The sequence below is a fragment of the Canis lupus genome, chromosome 27 (genome assembly GCF_003254725.2).
Source record: "Canis lupus dingo isolate Sandy chromosome 27, ASM325472v2, whole genome shotgun sequence".
In the NCBI taxonomy this organism is placed as follows: Eukaryota; Metazoa; Chordata; class Mammalia; order Carnivora; family Canidae; genus Canis; species Canis lupus.
Window position 1 is genome coordinate 3,469,707 of NC_064269.1, and position 15,387 is coordinate 3,485,093.

The window sequence follows — 15,387 nt, forward strand, 5'->3', positions numbered from 1 at the left end:
TCTGAAAATGCCATTTTCTACTAAGAGGTACCCACAGACAACGAGGGTTGTGTCAAAAGGACTCAGGAGTCAACTTAAAGAGATCCCATGCTTTTTAGGATAATTTGAGTATCAACAAAAGTAGTAATTGCAAAAGATTAAATATATCAAATATGTTGAAATCCATGAGTTCACAATGTCACTCTAAAAATTAATTGGTTACCACTGGAGGATAATGCTAACAAGCCAACTCATTATGTTGAAAACTGTCAAAAATTTATCCTGGCTCTCCTATATAAATTGCACCATAGAGTAATAACATAGAAGAAATGAGAGAAGTTTCTTATTATAGGAAAGAATAAATTTAAAAAGAATGTTAGAATTAGGACATCACCATTTTGCAATCCCTAATGGACTGCATTGATTTTCAACAGCCACTAACATCACAAAGAGGAACAACCAGACATTCTATGTCTCCTAATGGGAGGCCATATCACCACCCATTAGGTAATCTTAACAAATAAATTGTCCCTGAATCTGATCAAGCCTCTAAATCCAAATACCAATTTACTGACAATACAGTGAAACAGAGTTCCATGGAAAAACACCAGCAGGAGAATACAATCAACAAAATCCAAACTCTGGAAAACTATAGAACAAATCCTCGCCTGCGCCTGCCCCTTTTTTAAAATAAATAATTGCAATAAAAGAAAGAGAGAGAGTAAGAGAGAGAAGGTGAAAGCAGAAATTTAAAAGAGATGACAAATCAATTTCAATGTGTGGACTCTATCTGAATCCTGATTCAAATAAACTGAAATATTTTTTAGTTTTTTTTTTAATAACTGAGACAATCAGAAATTTGAATATTGACTAGATCTTTTATTATATTAAAGAAACTGCTATGTTTTCCTCATGTGATACTGTGCTTATTTTTTATAGAATTCTTATCTTTTTTGTATGGAATTGTTGAATCACTATATTATAAACCTAAAACTAATAAAACGTACATTAACTATACTGAAATTAAATTTTTGAATTAAAAAAAAGAATTCGTATCTTTCAGAGTGATACACACAGAACTATTTACAGATAACTGAAAGATTACAGATATGTAAAATAATATATTAACTTAGAAATGTTATTTTTTCACATTTTATAATTATTTAAAATTATCCAAAATCTTCAAAAATATCTTTACCATCAATGGAAAGACTCATATAAAGTAAAAGAATAACATTTAGGCAGAAAAACTTGTCTTTATTTTAGATTCATTATTTGTTAATCTAGCTTATCCTTTAGATCATGGATTTCCTGTGGTAGCAGCCACAATTTATCATCTTTATGTTCTTAGAGCCCAATATAGTAGCTTAACACTGTAAGTAGTTTGCACTCTTGTAAGTCCCAGAGGGGAGGTTCTGTGCCTATGTTCACCACTATGTACCTAGCAGCTAGTATAATGTCCGGTTTGTGTAAGTATCTAAAAATTGTGATGAATAAATATTTATTAGGGTTCTGAACTCTATCACATGATCATATATTTTCCCATAAAACTTCATATATATGTATATATATGAGTTTTGGTTTGTTGTTTGTTTTATGAGTGATTTTTCATGTTGGGTTCTCCATAGGTTTGTAATATCCAAAGGACAGCGACCCATGCGTTAATAATGCTTAGCACTCTCCACAGATACCCAGCACAGCATAGAACACAGCAGAAATCTGGAGGAAGGGGGTAAGGGAAGAGTGGGATCATTGATTTTATGACTCTAAGAACTATAAAAACAAAATATGGAGAGCAAGGCCAATCATCCGAAATACTCAGGTTGAAAAATCAACTTGTTTCTTTAACTGAAATTAGTTAACCACAGCCGAAATTCACTGAATTGTTCATCCACTTTCTTTGTCTTGCCAAAGAAAACAGAGCCACTGTCAAATACCATTAGCCAAAGCATTTGAAATGTCAGGCTTGAATGTGAATGTGTGGCCCTCATTTGGATCCCTGTTCAAATAAACCAACTATTTGAAAAATTATAAGACACTGACATAAATTTAAACAACTAAATGGATGTTTGATTATATTAAGGAGTTATTGTTAATTTTTAAAAATAACAATAATATTGCGATATGGTAGTTATGTCATTTAAAAGAGTCCTTAATCTTTGGTGACACATACTGAAGTTTTTACTGATGAAATGATATGATGTCTGGGATTCGGAGAATGGGTGGGGACATAATGAAACAAGCCAGGTCATGGGTACATGATGACTTACTTTGCTATCTGCTTGAAATGTTCCATAAATTTCAAGTATATACAAAGTTTATTTAAAATCACAAAAAATGGGGATCCCTGGGTGGCGCAGCGGTTTGGCGCCTGCCTTTGGCCCAGGGCGCGGTCCTGGAGACCCGGGATCGAATCCCACGTCGGGCTCCCGGTGCATGGAGCCTGCTTCTCCCTCTGCCTGTGTCTCTGCCTCTCTCTCTCTCTCACTGTGTGCCTATCATAAATAAATAAAAGTTTAAAAAAAAATTTAAAAAAAAAAATCACAAAAAATGGGGGCGCCTGGGATGGCTCAGTCGGTTGAGCATCTGCCTTCGGCTCAGGTCATGATCTCAGAGTCCTGGGATCAAACCTGTGTCGGGCTCCCTGCTCAGTGGGGAGTCTGTTTCTCCCACTTCTCCCCACTCATGCTCTGTCATGATCTCTGTTTCTCTCTCTTGAATAAAGAAATAAAATTATTTAAAAAATGAAAAGAATATCGAGTCTCATGGGTCTGTGCTTGTTGCAGATTCCTCACCAGTTGGCTGTTACTGCCTCTGATACCATCATTATTTCTGGTAGAGAGAATTTCTCATCCATAGATTTCTAGGGTTCCCATGTATGGTCTTCAGGATTGCGTGTGAGTGTGCATTTTTCTTGAGCAGGTCCATAACTTTCATCAGATTCTCAGAGAAGCTTGCGACTCAGAAAACCCTGGAATCATGAGAACCTCATTATATAAGTTTAGGAGAAAAAGGAAAGAAGGGAGGGAGGGAAAGAAGAAAGAACTAGAGACAAGGTGGTGTTTCTAAGTCTCCTCTTTTCTGTACTTCCCGCTAGCTCACTGACAACGACCCACCATGTAAATGTGAATTGATTTGGGTGCCTACCTCAAGGATGAGATAAGATAAAAAGAACTAAGGAGGTTAAATACACATTAGAACACTGACATTGCAGGGCACATCTTATTATAAGCCTTGAGAAATGAATGAATTATACCTGAGTAGCAGACCAGATTCTTACTTACAGTTAATGGACAAATTAAAAGGCAGGGGCAGGGCTGAGTCTCACATAATGGCTCCAGCTCCTGGAAGCAGCCTCAGAGGCTGCAGGGGAGGGGGAAGGCAGCAGAGGGTGGAGCCCACCTTGAGCCCTCTCCCTGACTCATGCCCCCTGCAGCGCCACTCTGGCCCTGCGGGTGGTGGACCTGCCAAACTCAACTCCCCCTTCTATCCTACAGTTAGTCTCAGGCTTTTCACCTCCAAAGACCCCTTTCATCTTCTTTTCCTAAGGATCAATGTTTTCAGAAATTGTATATAACAGCCTTATAGCCCTCTACCCTCCCATCCTCACCCCAGACAAGAAAGAGTCAAGCATTTATTGAGCTACATCTAACCATTTTTAAAACAACAAATATAGAAGTGACTTCCAGGGCTTCTGATCAGCAAACTGAGTTGATACAGTATCAGGAACAAATATTTACTGAGCACTTCCTATACGTCTGTTACCCCACTTAATCCTTACAGCAATCTTAAATTAAGCCTAAGGAAGATCACACAAGAGCTAAGTAGGATAGGAGGAACTCAAACTCAAGCCTCTCTATATTCTTAATATATGCTAATATTGCCAAAAGCAAAAAACCCAGTTATTTCAGAGAGCCCAGGTCACCTAATCATGCATTAATGTCCACAGCGCGAGATCCACAGTATCACCATCTTAAATCCTTAGTGTGCCAGAACCTGGTACTTGAAACTTGCACTTTGCCTTTTACTGAGCAGACTTCCAATAGTTCTCCAGCTCATTCACTTCCATCCTCCTCTTCAGCCAGCAAGGTCTCTGAGTTCTGGGCTCCCTGTACACCCTTGTCAGTGAATCCGGCCCACACATGCCCATCTGCCTAATGCCCTCAATTTGACTTCCTCGCTGAATTCAGACTGCTTTGGCAGGAAAAAAAAGGTTCTCCAAGGACTCGTGCAACTGTTCTGGACCTCCTCTCAGTGGCCGTGAGCTCCTGAATACCTGTGAGCTTCCTATTCTGACTCTTTAGCAGCCTTGAAGGGGGCCTCAGATTTCAAAGTAGCTCTGGTTTCTCGGTGATTCTTTTCTTGAACCTCACCTGGAGTCACTCCTGTTCGGTGTTCTGATTACTAGTTAGTACGCGGTGGTACGGAGAATAAATGGCCTCCTGATTAGGGTGGCAAATGGAAGTAAGGTTGCTAATCAGCTGAACTTCAAATGAGGAGATTATCCTAGATTATCTGGTAGGCTCAACGTAATCACAAGGATCCCTAAAAGGTGGAAGGAGGGTGGAAGACCCTCTCATTCCTAGGAGCCAAGGAATACAGGAAGTCCTCAGAGCTGAAGAAGTCACGGAAACAGCCTCCAGAAAGAACTAGAGCCCTGCCCACACTTGGATATAGCCCAGTGAGAGCTGCGTTGGACTTGAGACGCACAGAACTAGGAGATAATCAACGTGTGTCGTTTTAAGTCACAAAATCTGTGGTAATGTGCTATGCTGGTAATAGACACTAAATCACACATGTGGTTCCCTAACTACCAAGACCAGAGTAAACTTATTAGTACCTTATGTGAAACAGCCAACCTCTCCATTATCCAAGATTTGTTGCCGTTACCTGGCAGCGGATCTAAGATAAACATGGTTGCTTTCTGCGTCCTGATCAGTACGTGGTAATCTTGACCGAGAGCCCTGTCTACCCTGCCAAGGCAAACCTGAGCTAAAGCAATTATCTGCAGATTCTGAAGGAAGTAGATTGGCACCCCGAATGGTCCCCCAGACTACCCCGATTCTCCGCTTAGCAGGACAGCCCACATCTCTCCTACTGAAGCTCCCCAGTAGAGTTGGTAAAGCCAAGCACAGAGAATGCTCACAGTTCCCCCCCACCCCCACCCCCCCCACACACACACACACGGGAAAAGAACACCTAGTGTGTGTTGGGAGACGGTGGAGGAATAAGCATTGTACACTGGAGCGTAGCAGAGGAGAAACTGCTATGGTTGATACTTTCATTCAGTCCCATTCAGCAAATGTTTACTGGGCTCGGACACACGCCAGGCATTAGGTGCTAGCGTTCAGGTCTCCTTCGGGAAGTCCTGGCCAGAAGGAGTTTTCTCAGGTCCACAGAAGGTATGGAACGTGACTGTCTTCTCACCAGCCGTCATCCCCAACTATCACCCATTTCCCAGGGCTTGGTTTTCTAAAGGTTTCTGTAGAATGTTCCATTCTGAGCAGGCTTGATTCACATAAAGCCTTGGTAACCACCCAAACTCACTTGCTCCCCTCTCCGTCACTGACACCACGCCTCAACGTGCCTGTAGTTCGCAGCACCACTTGGCTCAAGTGCTGATGGTTTGCACCACGCCAGGCTTCTCCTCCAGCACTTCTTTCTGCTCAGTTCTGCAAGTGCTGGTCAGGAGAACGTTGAAGATACCAGATGTCCTCAGTTCCAGTCCAAGCTAGAGGCTCTCCCTAAAGCTCTCTGATCTTCTTCCTCCCTTACCACCTGGCCCCTTTAAGAGCTCGTTGACTCCTTAGCTTTCAGTTACCACCTCCAGAGATCTCATCAAAATTGGGTACCGCAGGCCTTCACTGAGACATCCTACCCGACAGCTCCTAGCTGGCCTCCTCAGTCCAGTCTCCGCCCAATCCAAAACACCCTTTGTACACCTTGCCATATATCTTCCCAAACACTCATTAAGGGCTCACTCCAAGCCACACTGGTCTAGGTTTCAAAGACACAAACGACAGTCATGCAGAGGGATTAAAGGCACATACTCCGGAGACAGTAATAGCTCTTGGTGGGCATTGTGAGCAGAGAAGACCGAGTGACGAATTCTGACAGTGACACAGAGCCGGACCTTGAAAGCTAAATGGAATATTCTAGGTGAAGAGGAGGGGAAAGAGTTCCCAGCTGGAACACCTGAGCAAAGGCACAGCCACACACAAGGGAGAGCTGTTGTGTGACCAGGCAATGGGCACCTGATGCTCTGTGCTAATCCTGACAAGACCACGAGCTCCTCAGGAGAAGCACGACGGCTCAGGAAACAGGAAAGTCACTCATTCGCTCACCCAACTGAGCCCCTGTGTTACGCCAGGAACTGCGCTGCGTGACAAGACTTCCTGCCTGGCGCTTGCCCCCATGAAGCTTCTACTCAGAAAGGTAATAATGAGATGGAACAAGAACACTTCAGGTAAGTTAGAAGAGCTGTTACCATCTACAACAGGATCACATGAGAGAGTGACTGCGGGTGGAGGTGAGGGGAAGCCACTCTGAGGAGGCAACACTTGAGCTGAGTCACAAAGAGCCTGGAGAGAATCATGTCCTAGGCAGAGAGAACAAGAACAAAGGTCCTGAAGCAGCAGGAGCTTGCCATATTGAAGACACAGAAAGAAACCCACAGCAGAGGTGCAGGACGAGAGGCCTGAAGCTCGGTGGGCCGCGCTGAGGAGCTTGGATCTCATTCTCGCCCGCGCTGGGAAGCCTCGGAAGGGTCTCAAGATAGGAACGGGCGTGACCTGTGTTTTTAAAAGCTCTCTCTGGCTGCCGGGTTGGAAAGTGGACAGTAGAAGCGAGAGAGAGGGACGCCTGGGGGGCTCAGCAGTTAGCGTCTGCCTTCGGCCCAGAGCGTGACCCCGGGGTCCCGGGATCGAGTCCCGCATCGGGCTCCCGGCATGGAGCCTGCTTCTGCCTCTGCCTGTGTCTCTGCCTCTCATGGATAAATAAATAAAATCTTATTTAAAAAAAAAATAGAAGCAAGAGAGAAAGCAGAGGAGAGTGTAGGACGCGAGTAGAGTAGTCAAAACCAGAGAAAACAGCCTAGACTTAATATATTTAGACGTGATGCCTAGAATCTCTGTTTATATCAAGTTACACAATCTCCTGGCTTTGCAAGGTCCATCCCCTGCAACAAACACACACACACACAACCCAGCTGCACATAGGAGGCCTCATCGGTAAACTTCAGTCGGTTGACTGTGTGTCCCCCAAGTCATCCCTATTTCCTTTCCTCCTCCTGCCCTCATTTCTTTTCCTCCCTAGATCTCAGGTACCCGTCTGCCCATCACCTGACTCAGCCTTCAAGAGGTCCTACAGCTTCTGCTCTATTCCTTTTCCTCTCCTCACCCCACCACCATGAAAGTTACACGAACTAGATGTGAAGGAGATCATTATTTTTGATTCCACCCCAGAAGCACTCAGGCATTATCACGTTCACGGAGCACTAACAGAAGTTTATGGGTTATTCCGATCTTGACAATACAACTGGTACACGTTCTGCATGTTAAGGACACTGTCTCCTCACACTCGTTCCAGCCTATTCTAGTCTCCCCACTGGAGCCGGAGAAATCTTTCACTAGGAGAACCTGATCATGATCTCATTGGCACTTGCTCTCTCATACTACCCCCCCCCCCAACTCTCATGCACTTGTGCTCTCTCTCACACTCTCTCTCTTCCTTCCCCTCCCTCTCTAAACCCCTTTGGTGGCTTCCCCTCGTTCTTCAAATAAATCCCAACTTTCTCAGGATGGCCCATAACGACCCCAGAGTGCATCTCACACCACTCCCCCCATAGCTCCCTGTGGCTCCAGCCACACTGGCCGCCTTTCAGGCCCTCTACCTAGATGTGCTCCTTTCTGCTATTGTCTTTGTCTCCAATGTCCTTTGCTCTCCCTCCTCCCTCAGTTGACATTTTAGCCTTTAGATCCTTAATTCTCTTCCTTGGCAAACTCTCCTCTCATCTAGGACCAAGGCTGGAACCACTCAGAGCACTGCTTATCCTTCTTTCGAAACACTCTTCATGGTTCCAAATAATACATTTATTTGTGTGATTATTTGATTAAAAATAGTTATTTCTCCCCACCCTCCGAGACAAGGAGTTCTGGGGGGGGGGGGGGCAAGAACATTGCCTATTTTTGCTCACTGCTGTATATCCCCAACATACATTGAATACACTCAGCGGGCCTTGGGAGGATCAGATACGGAAAGATCTTCCAAAATCTTAGATATGGTTTTCATCATTTTTTGATGGAGCAAACAAACGAGGAATCATGGATCTTCTAGTGGCAAACCATTGCCAGCAAGAAGAGAGTCAGTGTCTGATGCCCATTTTGCTACAAACTTGGAATGCTTCCCCTGCCTCCCTACACAAGCAATCGCTGACATCAACATGGCCCTTGTTTCCAAGGCCCATCATCCTTCCTGGGAAGTCCCATAGTCCTCCTCCCAGCCCTCCACTTCTGGCTTGACCTTCTCCCTTCGATCTCTTTCCAGAGCAGTTAACTGGACCACCTGACTGCACAGGAAAAGGGGGGAGTGAGAGTTCAATGAGCTGTTGTCACACAGTAAAGCCTCCCACAAATAGCACCTCGCTTAGCCTTCAGGGCAACCCTGTGAGGTGGGCAAGGCCGCTATCCCCATCCCCATTTTACTAGATGGAGAAACTGAGGCTCAAGGAGGCAAGCGACTTCCTCAAGGTCGCAAGGCGGTGGCGGCAGGTGCAGGATTTGAGCCTTGCGGTCCCTGACCCCTAGTCCAGGGCTCTTCCTGCCACCTGCCACCCGCCACCCCAACGGCTGGGTCACCACTTACTCCCTTAACTGAACACCTGTTCCTGACCTCCCTGACCCGCCCCCCCAGGTTGTCAGCTGTCGCCGATGGAACCAACCGAGGCGGTCGCAAGCCCGAGCACACTGAGGGGTCTGGTCCAGCCTCCGCTCTTTCCAGCTCTTTCTCGCAGCCACTGGAGGAACCAGAGGTCTCCAGAAATGAAAACAACAAAGAGGAGACCTGCCCCCCGGGAGCCCGGTCCGCGGCCACCTGTCCCCGTCCCTGGGGGGGGGGCGCCCGAGGGGAACGGAGGTCCCCGCCCGCCTCGGGTGCAGCGAGGCTCCGGCTCCGGCTCCCGCTCCGGCTCCCGCTCCCGCCCAAGGTCACCCGGTCGCGGCCCGCGCCCGCCCCCGCCGCCCGGGGCGCCCCCTGCTGTCCCGCGCGGGCCCGGCCTGGGTCTCGGGGCGCCGCGGGCCGGGCGGGGCGCGCGGGGGGCGGGCGGGGGCCGGGCGCGGGGCGGGCCCTACCTGGTAGCGGAGGACGCCGTCGGGCTCGCCGCTGCCCGCGGGCATGGCGGGGCGGCGGTCGGGGCGGCCGGGGCTCCGGGGCTCGGGGCCCAGAGGCAGCAGCCCGCGCGCTCCCGTCGCCTCCGAGCCGGCCGTCACCCATCCACCGCCGCCGCCTCCATTGCCGCCGGCCCGGAGGCCTCGCCGCAGCCAATGGGCGCGCGGCCTGGGCGGCCAATGAGCGCGCGGAGCTCGGGAGGACGCCGCCGGCGGACCGGGGCTCCCGGGAGGGGGGAGGGGGGGCGGGACCCGGGCTCCCGGGAGGGGGGAGGGGGAGGCGGGGGGGGGAAGGGGGGAGGTGGGGAGGGAGGGGGGACCCGGGCTACCGGGAGGGGGATGCGGGAGGGGGGGAGGGGGGAGGCGGGGAGGGAGGGGGGACCCGGGCTACCGGGAGGGGGAGGCGGGGGGGGGGGAAGGGGGGAGGTGGGGAGGGAGGGGGGAGACGGGCTACCGGGAGGGGGATGCGGGAGGGGGGGGGGAGGCGGGGAGGGAGGGGGGACCCGGGCTACCGGGAGGGGGAGGCGGGGGGGGGGGGAAGGGGGAAGGTGGGGAGGGAGGGGGGAGACGGGCTACCGGGAGGGGGATGCGGGAGGGGGGGAGGGGGGAGGCGGGGAGGGAGGGGGGACCCGGGCTACCGGGAGGGGGATGCGGGAGGGGGGGAGGCGGGAGGCGGGGAGGGAGGGGGGACCCGGGCTACCGGGAGGGGGAGGCGGGGGGGGGGAAGGGGGGAGACGGGCAGGGAGGGGGGACCCGGGCTACCGGGAAGGGGGGCGGTGGAGAGGGAGACCGGGGTGGGGGCCCAGGCTACCGGGAGGGTCGGGCGGGAGGAGGGGAGGGGGGCGACAGGACCCGGGCTACCGGGAGGGGGAGGGGGGAGAGGGACGCCGGGGAGGGGGGGCGGCTGGCGGGACCCGGGCTGTCGGGAGGGGGACGGGGGGAGGGATGGGGAGGGGGGCGGTACCTGGGCTACCTGGAGGGGGCTGCCCGGGAGGGGCCGCGGGAGGAGGAGAGGGGAGGGGAGGGGAGGGGAGGGGAGGGGGGGCGGCGGTACCCGGGCTAGGGGAGGGGGGAGGGGGAGGCGGCGGTACCCGGGCTAGGGGAGGGGGGAGGGGGAGGCGGCGGAGGAGGGAGCCCGGGGAGCCTACCGCTCCGGGCCCGGTTGCCCGGGAAACCGCCGCCCTCCCTTCGGGGGCCTCTGGGCTTAAAGGTCCTCCCGACTGCTCGCTAGAAATTGAAAATCTCGTGCTATTTGCGGCCGCACCTGACCCTCGAAAACTGGGAAAGTGTCGCTTTTGTGTCACTCTGATGTTATGACTTAGGTCAGGCCCCGGGGATTGCAGAGGGAAGTACCTGAGGAGGAGGGGACCGGCCTTCTAAAATTACTCGTGAAACTCGGAACTAGTGGCCAGATGAAGAGGGCGTTGAAGAGAAGTGGGCGGGCAGTGTCAGGCCCCCTCCAAGGCTCACTACCTCTTAGGTCTTCTCCCTGGGTCTTAGGCTGGCAGAGAAGTCACAAGAGTTGAGCCCAGGTTGATGGCTGAAATCATTCTGCAAGAACGCTTCCAACTTTTCCGAGAAATGATCTAAGGCAAATTATTATCTAACAACAGAACTACTGATCTAAGGCAAGGTTAGAAAATCATGAGTAATGCATTCAATTTGATTTGGACTTGAAAGCAAAGAGATGCTGGCCACAATCCAACCAATCTTCCGTTCCCAAGAGGAGGCAAGGGGCCTTTTGCTTTACATGCAGTATCACAAAAGCCTGTAGGTGAGTCCATATTATTAGAGGGGGAAAAAACGGTCCAAAGGATTGTTGGCCTCAAAAGAAATTACGTTTGGAGAACATAATAGTCGGGTACATGTTACATTTCAACCCCTGCCTAGCACAACTTGCATTGGCCCTGACATTTGAAACAAGGTTGTGCTTCAGTGTCCCTGGGGCAGAGCCATATTTCTGATCTAAGGCCCCTGGTCCTGTTTCTAAGCCCACGGGGAGCCTGCTGCAAGGCTCTATCCCGGGACCCAGGGATCACAACCAGACGCTCAACCCCTGAGCCACCCGGGTGCCCCTGCCCATCAAAATCTTAACCATCTTCCAAAGTCAATCTCAAAGGTTATCTCTTCCAAGAAACCTTTCTTTATCCCACTCCAACACCTCTTAGAGATATCGTCTCTCCCTTCTCTGAAGCCTCACAGGACTCCATACCTTTCTTATGACAGTTACCATGCTATGGTTATTTAAGTACTTCACTTATATGTTTTTACCTTACTATATAATATTGTAAGTTTTTTTAAGATAATTTTTTATGGGGGATCCCTGGGTGGCGCAGCGGTTTAGCGCCTGCCTTTGGCCCAGGGCGCAATCCTGGAGACCCAGGATCGAATCCCACGTCGGGCTCCCGGTGCATGGAGCCTGCTTCTCCCTCTGCCTGTGTCTCTGCGTCTGTGTGTGTGTGTGTGTGACTATCATAAATAAATTTAAAAAAAATTAATAAAAAAAGATAATTTTTTTATGTCCTTCTGTACTCCACAGAGCATCAAAGAATGCTGGGCATATAGAAAGTACTCAATAAATATATGTGCTTTTAATTCAATCAAAAACATATTCAACACCTACTAAGTACAGGCCTAAATGGCACTGAAGATGCAGACATTTAAAATACAATACATGGGGATCCCTGGGTGGCTCAGCAGTTTAGCACCTGCCTTCGGCCCAGGGCCTGATCCTGGAGTCCTGGGATCAAGTCCCGCATCGGGCTTCCTGTGTGAAGCCTGCTCCTCCCTCTGCCTCTCTCTCTCTCTCTGTCTCTCATGAATAAATAAATAAAATCTTTAAAATAAATAAATAAAATAAAATATGTATCTCCAAAGGGCTTATAGTCTCATCAGGGAAACAGAAAACATGTGAATATGATGACAAGATAATAAAACATAGAATAAGAGCCATATGAGTAATGTAGACAACAAAGATTATAAAAATTCAGAAGAGGAAATGATCTTTATGACTTGGGACACTTCAGGAACATGACACAGAGGACATGGGTTAGAGCTAAATCTGAAAATAATTGAGCCAAGGTAAGGAGAGCAAGCATCTCGACTACTGGACAAAGACTTAATAATAGGAATGGGGGTGCCTGGGTGGAGCAGTCTGTTGAGTGCCCAACTCTTGGTTTCAGCTCAGGTCATGATCTCATGATATGGGATTGAGCCCTGTGTTGGGCTCCATGCTCAGGAACTGAGCTATCAACACAGAACTTTCCCTCTGCCCCTCCCCTCACTCGTGTTTGTGGGCACTCTCTCCAAAATAAATCTTAAAAAAAAAAAAAAATAGGAATCTATGTGGCCCATTCAGAGTAAGTCATGATTTGAGCCAAAGCAAAAAGTCAGAGAGAACAGTAGGAAGTACAAATTGTGGTCTAAAAAACCAAACAGGATTGCCTGGGTAGCTCAGTCCCTTAACGTCAAGCATTGGACTCTTGATTTTGGCTCAGGTCATGATCTCAGGGTTTTGAGACAGACCCTCCCTCCTCCCCCTCCCCCTGTTGGCTCCGGGCTGGGCATAGACCCTGCTTAGGATTCCCTTTGCCCTTTTCCCTCTCCCCCACTCCTCCCCGCACCCTCCAAGCACACTCTATGGCTCTCTCTAAAGAACAAAAACAAAAACCAACTATGGCTAAATTATGAAGAGCCACCCAATTAATTCAGACTTTACTTTTCTCCAGGACAGAAAGTAAGACTGCTGAAAGTTTTGGAGAATGCTTCCATGTACCAGGACCCAGGACCCAGGCTTTGTTGTATAAATGCATTGTGTTATGTGATATTTATAATATCTCTATTATATCTCCATTTCACTGGTAAGAAAACTGGGGCTTAGGGAAGTTTAGCAGCTTTCTTCAGGTCAGGCAATTATGAAACTGGGCTTTGGTCATTTATTAATTCAAAATACATTTCCCAAGGACCTTTGTGTTCAGGCCCATGTTATATGTCTGGGAAAGAACAATAAAACAGGCTCTTGGGGCACCTGGATGGCTCAGTCAATTAAATATCTGTCTTCAACTCAGGTCATGATCCTGGGGTCCTGGGATCAAGCCCCAGGTCATCAAGCTCCCTGCTCAGTGAGGAGTCTGCTTTTCCCTCTCCTCCCCGCTGTCCTCTCACTATCTCTGTCTGTCTCTGTCTCTGTCTCTCTCTCTCTCTCTCTAAAACAAACAAAAAACACAACAAACAGGGTCTTGCCCTGTTGGGCCTTACAGTCTAGTGGGGAGACAGTAAGTAAGTAAACAGACAACAGATTATGATGGCTGCTAAGAAGTCAATAGCAAGGTCATGTGATAGAGGGTAATTGGCATGGGGGGTGGGGTGAGCTCCTTTAGATGGGGTGATCATCGGTGAGAGGTTTATTCACCTCTGAGGAGGTGAATCAAGGATGAGTCTGTCTGACTCGAGTTCTTGGCCACCATGCAATCCTGCCAGCATCTGGGCCTGGTGGGTTACAGGAGGTGAAGCTGGGGCAGGGGGTCAGATAGAATGACTCCGGCAACCTGGTAATTCTGGAGAAGCCAAGGATGCTGTTCAAGGGGAAGATGTGCCCCGAATTCCCCACTCCCCAAAAAGATAGCTCTGAGCCATGGGGGTAGGCCCCAGCGGACAGAGGAAGGGAGAGGGCTAAGGAGGTAGAGAATCCCTGGGAGCTCTGGTGGCTCTATTTTCCTCTTCTTCAAAGGTGGAAAAAGTCAGAGCCTCTGGCCCTTGACTCCAAGGTCAAGAGCCCCATCTTCTGGTCTATTGTGCAAATTACAAAAGAAATGAGGCCACAGCGCCAGTCTCTGAGGCTACGGGAGGCAGCTACTACGTGAGGCGCTGCAGAAGACAGGCTCTCCTCTGGGCAGCACTGTGGTGGTCTCTCCTTCCCGAAGGAGGCCGGCTCCTTGGCTCCATGCCTCAGGCTCTAGGATTCTAGCCTCTAATGCTTCCTAGGCTGCTTGGAATAGTGCAAATAAGCAGCTCTCAATGTGGCCAGCAAACAGGCTCTAGAGGAGCTGGAAGGAGGATATTCGGCTGAGGACACGGCCTCACAATGATTATTTGTTCTAAAGAAAGCAGAAAAAACAGTGGAATAGAATGCAGAGCTTCTTGAGGCCTGCACAGGGTGCTTGGCCCAGAAGGAGGCCTACAATGCGCAGGAAAAAGCAAAGTGTGCATAAACAGAGACTACACGCAAGAGCCCACACACACCGACAAGAAAGCAAGGAGGCATGCCGCTCGGATGACCTCAATGCTTGCATCAACTTCGTGGGGTAGGTTCTATCAGCCCATTCTATAGGTGAGAAAACTGAAAACTGAGGCTTAAAGATGTAACTTGCCCTTGTCACACAGCGCGGTTAAAAAAATAAAGACACAGGGCTCTGAGCTCGGATGTATCTGATTCCAGAGTACACATGCTTACCCGCTCCCTGCCTCTCCCATGGGTCTGTCTGGGGAAGAGAGCATGTCTTGGACCCCCTGGGGACATGATAAAATCAGTGGGACTCTCTTTTCAGGTAAGTACACAAAGCCCCAAATTTCTCATTTCATTGTAAGGGAGTGTTCACAGCCTTCCCAGGGAAGCACCAGGCACCTTACATGTATTATCTTTAAATATTGGCTGAAAATAAATAAATAAATAAATAAATAAATAAATAAATAAATAAATAAATAAATAAATATTGGCTGAAAAACATTAAAATTCTTTTATTCAGAAACAAAAAAGGCAAAAACACAAGGAACTCAGAATGTCTGAGCAAATGCTCTCACATAATTGCAACCAATCTCTTCATCAAAAGCATCTTAGGGGATCCCTGGGTGGCGTAGCGGTTTGGCGCCTGCCTTTGGCCCAGGGCGCGATCCTGGAGACCCAGGATCGAATCCCACGTCGGGCTCCCGGTGCATGGAGCCTGCTTCTCTCTCTTCCTGTGTCTCTGCCTCTCTCTCTCTCTCTCTCTGTGACTATCGTAAATAAAAATAAAAAAAAATTTAAAAA

General features: G+C 49.0%; 1 protein-coding gene across 5 annotated transcripts in view; it reads right to left on the reverse strand.

Annotated features, from left to right (window-relative positions):
* Positions 1 to 9,515, reverse strand: part of SLC4A8 (solute carrier family 4 member 8) — a 74,730-nt gene extending 65,215 nt beyond the window's left edge. For 2 of the 5 annotated variants that reach the window (XM_025458848.3, XM_035707260.2), the window contains exon 1: positions 9,327 to 9,515. In XM_025458848.3, the coding sequence (XP_025314633.1) occupies positions 9,327 to 9,371 (45 nt within the window). In that variant the 5' untranslated portion in view covers positions 9,372 to 9,515. Of the gene's footprint in view, positions 1 to 8,917; positions 9,125 to 9,326 lie in introns of those variants that run through there. The other 3 variants (XM_025458849.3, XM_025458850.3, XM_025458851.3) reach the window with 2 other exon arrangements.
* Between the last annotated feature and the right edge of the window lie 5,872 nt (positions 9,516 to 15,387).